At 29.6% G+C, this 4950-nt stretch overlaps 1 protein-coding gene across 1 annotated transcript; it reads left to right on the top strand.

Annotated features, from left to right (window-relative positions):
* Positions 1-2285: 2285 nt before the first annotated feature.
* On the top strand, positions 2286-4561 carry LOC133793941 (putative expansin-B2). Its single transcript, XM_062231167.1, has 4 exons — positions 2286-2510; positions 2712-2824; positions 3440-3627; positions 3736-4561. The coding sequence occupies exons 1-4, from the start codon at positions 2336-2338 to the stop codon at positions 4064-4066; spliced, it is 807 nt and encodes a 268-aa protein (XP_062087151.1). The 5' UTR covers positions 2286-2335; the 3' UTR covers positions 4067-4561.
* Positions 4562-4950: the final 389 nt, after the last annotated feature.

Genomic DNA, 4950 nt, shown 5'->3' with positions numbered 1-4950 from the left:
TTCTCTTAATTCATTATAGTCCATATTTTCATTTTGGTTGCTCTTGATGAAAAGCTAATAATGCATTAATACTTTATGTTGTAATATTTCACGATGATCAGCTTTACTTAATTTAATTTGCATTATAATATTGTACATATATATATATATCACGTTATAGATTTGGCAGTTGAGATTTCCTTCTCATAATGATTTGTTTGAATTTAATGCATGTGCAACTTCATATATTTATATATATATATATATGAGAATTTTCTAATAGGAATTCATTTTAAGTGTTATTGGTGAGACTCTCAGTATTTTTTGACCCGTGAATAGTTTTCGGTGCGATTTTTTTATGACCGTGTATATTGTAAGCTATTTAGAGCATCTTGCAAATTTTCAGAAAATTCCTAATAGTTACAGTACCAAAAACTAGGTTCAAATATGTTGCTTTTCACGCGCATAAAAAAAATAGTCACGCGTGCAACAACATGTTTGAACTTAGTTTTCGTTACTATAAACTATTTGGAATTTTCTGAAAATTTGCAGATGCTCTAAATAGCTACAATATACACGGTCATAAAAAAAATCGTGCTAAAAACTGTTCACGGTTAAAGAACACGGAGAACTCTACTAATAGAACTTAAAATGGAGTCCCTACAAAAAAAAAAAAAAAAAATTGTAATATACATGTATATGTATAATTCAAATATATGTTTTCCGTCATCAAAAAAGGAAAAGCATATGTAACTTGGACGATCGACCTTATAACAACATAATCTACAAATTACGTATATAATATAAAGACGTCCATCAACCTCATGGGCAATAGTTGAGTTAATCAGCGATGAGGATCATTAAAGTGTGGGAAATTGTGGCCGTCCGATCAATAAAATTGTTGAAAAAAATGACCTGAGAATAATATTATTGTCAGAATCACGTACGATCGAGACGTATTATTATTTAACGACCAATAACCGCCATCAACGGCTACATCCAAGGACAAAATATCACCGCGGGATCCACTTGATCCGCAAAATTTTCTTCATTCACTATTTAATAATGCATCCACAATATTAATTAGTCTTTTTTTTTACCGAATTTAAAGATAATTATTTATTCGATTGTTGGTAAAATGAATGAAGCTGCTTGATTAAAAAAAAGTACTTTTAGCCTGTTATTATTAAGTGATTTGGCTAGAAGAAGTATAATTTAAATTAATACGTAATTTGAAAATTTTCTTAAGTAGTTATTATGCCGATCCCTTTGTATTAAAATGCTACTTTTTTTTTTCTTTTTAATTACTAGTTAAATATTGTATCTACTTGATCAAGTTTAAATTTAAGAAATATTTTGGTGGCTTTTATAACCACGATAAGTTTATAATTATAAAGAAAGACCATGTTATTTGTATAATAATAAGTCCAAATAAATTAGGAAATTAATAATCATTTTGAGCATGTGTGTTCGGTAGGGCGCCCTTATCGTTAGTGTAGGTTATATTGGGCGTCTTACGATTGTAATAGTAGTCCTTGTTGTTATTGCATGCGGATACATGTGAGGTTCTTCCAAATAAAGCATATATTATACATACATTTGACAATTTTTTAATTTAAAAAAAATATTTTTTTCCATATAGATTACATAATGGAGACATAAAGGCTCTTCTATATTAATATTTTTAAATCATTATTATAACAATAATCATTGTCACTGGTCGATGGGATGGCCATTTTAAAGGAGTATATATTCTTCATTTAACAAGTTAAACCTTAGCATGCGCAGATTTATATTGTAAGTACAATGGTATAGAGTGAATACATGCAATTTCTTATTATATAGCATTGTCAGTTGTTTTGGTGGTTAAAAACAGTTATGTTGTTCATAAATTACCAAACTATGTGACAATTGTTCTCAAGACATTATTGGGAATTTGGGAGTAATTATATATTTCATAAGTGACCTAGTCACCTAGTCTAATAATAATAATAATAATGAATTTATATAACTAATTAATACACAGTACTCTACAAGACAAGGCTCATTAATTATTCTATATTATGTGTCAAAGATTCTTATTACCGCAACGAAAACGTTATTACAATTATTTAAAACCCTGGCCAACGACAACAACAAATTAGTTACTATTAAATTAAATCAATTCAATAATTTAAAAAAAAAAAAATTAGTGTACGTGGCCTATGGCATGATAGCAACTACGATATGCCCTTGTATGGTTTTTCCAACTATAAATATTGGCCCCAGTAGCTGCAAAGTTTGTAATTGGAAGTGTAGACTTATATTTTAGCAGATATCAATTAATACACATATTCTAGCTAGCTAGCTATATAGCATGGCTCTTACCAAGTACTCATTAGTTCTGGCACTAATGGTTGTAATGTTTTGCTACTTTGACCTTTGTTTAGGGTTTAAACCTAAGAAATTGAACTTGTCAGCCATTGGCACTGCTCATTGGTACACCGCCGGCGCAACTTGGTACGGCAGCCCTGATGGTGCCGGAAGTACTGGTACGTATATAATCTAAATATATATATATGAACATGATCACGCATGTTCACTTAATTATAAAAGTATATATATATACTTAAATTATTGTATGCACATGATAATTATATATAGTTGGTTGGTTGTAACACATATATAATTAAGTAATATATAAATTATAGAGTTTATTAATTAATAGTACTCTATATATATTAATTATGCAGGAGGGTCTTGTGGGTACGGCAAGTTGGTATCACGAAGTCCATTCTCGTCCATGATTACTGCAATAAGCCTATCTCTCTATAACTCAGGCAAAGAATGTGGAGCCTGCTATCAGGTTAATATAAATATATAATTATAATTAATAAAATTAAATTGGTAACGAGTAAATACTAGTTTTAAATATTGGTTTCTTTTTTTATCCACCTATGAATATTACTAAATTATAAAATATTATAGTATAAATTTATAATTTAAGTAAATTAAGAGGCGATTTAATGTGAGGTTGTGAAATTCAAATATTATTATTTCAAAATACAATAGATGATGGATAAACATTATATACATTTCAAAAAATATATTATATATTTAAATGAAAATGGCCCTGGTATATTTCTTTTGTGTAATTCGTCAACCAGAGGCTAATCCACTATTTATTAAACTTAATTTTGTTTCAACCACATAATTTTATATAATTTTTAATTATCCAAATAATAATTGTTAGTTTTTGTCTTCATCTACTTTATTGTTTACTTTTCGTTTCAAATAGAACACACATGTAAACTACAATAATAGAGTCCTGTGATGTGAATTCGCTTATATACAAAGCATATATTATTATATATTCTCAAGTAGCACTACTATATATATACTAAATAATTAATGTATGTGAACAATAATATTGTCATGACTTGAAACAATAATAATAATATATATTTATATATGTATACAGGTGAAATGTACAAAAAGCCAATATTGTTCAGGCAAACCGGTGAGGGTGGTCATAACCGATCTATGCCCCGGAGAGCCAGCCGGCTCTGCTCATTTCGACCTCAGTGGAACTTCTTTTGGTGCCATGGCACTTCCTGGCCAAGAACAGATGCTACGAGACTTAGGAGTTTTAGATATTCGATTTTCACGGTATACTAATAATAATAATCGACTAATGCATGTGACTATATATATATATATGTCCAAACTCAATTAATACATTAATTTTTATATAATAAACACCTTTGGTTTTTTTAGGGTGGCATGTGACTATTCAGGAAAAAGAATAGCTTTCCACGTTGACAAAGGTTCAAACTCGAACTACTTCGCAAGCGTGGTCGAGTTCGAAGAGGGAGATGGTGACCTTGCATCTGTGGAGTTAAAGGAAGCTTCGTCCAAAACATGGCGAGCCATGCAGCAATCATGGGGCGCCGTTTGGAAACTGAACGCTGGCTCACAGCTACACCCACCTCTCTCATTGAGGTTGACTTCAAAATATTCTGGCCGGACTCTTGTCGCCAAAAATGTCATCCCAGATGGGTGGAGGCCCGGTGCCACTTATAGATCCTTGGTTAATTATAATGAATAATCAATTATCAAACTCAACTCAAGTGGTCATTATATATATACCATATTAATTAGTAGTATGCATGAGTTTTAGTAGGGTGCGATTGCTAGAGCTGTTTGTGAGATTATTATATAGTACTATTATCTGGCTTGTTAATTGAGATCAAAAAATGATCTTTCAAACGTGTAAACGTGATTGAGTAATGTCACACATGTCCTAGAATGGCTATGCTTTTATAGTAATAATATATATATATATGAATTGTTAAATCTGGATATTCATATATATATATATATATATAAGCTTTTGAGAGGTATATGCATGTGACATTGACTTAAATGTTTAATTTTTTTCCTTTTGCACTTCTTGACTGAAAAGTGTGGTAAAAGTACCGAGGGAAGTGAATATAAGTTTATGTGACCAAATCAAGATCACGTATGTGTCTAAATTAGGTTTTTCAACTCATGTTTTATTGATAAAGAGTTGACACATCTTAAAAGTGAATATAAAAGAAATAATGTTAAAAAACTAATTATGAGTTATGAATTTTAAATATTTTTGTTTATTTAGGGAAGATTTGTAAAGCTAGATATATTTTGCACATATAAAAGCCTATGGAGTAAAATTCCTCACTAAAAAAACTCTGAAGCTAGCAATTCCTTGGCACTATTTTTTTATACTTTTTCATCGTATTTTTTTTTATCGTTATTACTTGTTTGTAATTTGTGATTTGATCTATATTTTGTAAAATTGTTTAAATAGATTTTGATGAATAAAAATTGAATATTAGAAGATTATCGGATATAATAATTATGCTTTTATTCTGAATTATTAGTTTAGTGAATTGTTTGTGATTTTATTTCAAAAAACTTTAACAAAAATCGAGTTTATGGGTCTTTTTGAAC

This window comes from Humulus lupulus, chromosome 8 (assembly GCF_963169125.1).
Source record: "Humulus lupulus chromosome 8, drHumLupu1.1, whole genome shotgun sequence".
NCBI classification, from domain to species: domain Eukaryota; kingdom Viridiplantae; phylum Streptophyta; class Magnoliopsida; order Rosales; family Cannabaceae; genus Humulus; species Humulus lupulus.
Note: the sequence above shows the minus strand (reverse complement) of the source record. Positions and strands in the feature narration are given on the sequence as shown.

What these genes read in the sequence shown, in the direction of transcription:
- LOC133793941 (XM_062231167.1), top strand. Translation starts at nt 2,336, where the DNA reads ATGGCTCTTACCAAGTACTCATTAGTTCTGGCACTAATGGTTGTAATG. An exon ending in AATGTGGAGCCTGCTATCAG is followed by an intron (nt 2,825 to 3,439) that starts GTTAATATAAAT and finishes ATATGTATACAG; the next exon opens with GTGAAATGTACAAAAAGCCA. An exon ending in TTAGATATTCGATTTTCACG is followed by an intron (nt 3,628 to 3,735) that starts GTATACTAATAA and finishes TGGTTTTTTTAG; the next exon opens with GGTGGCATGTGACTATTCAG.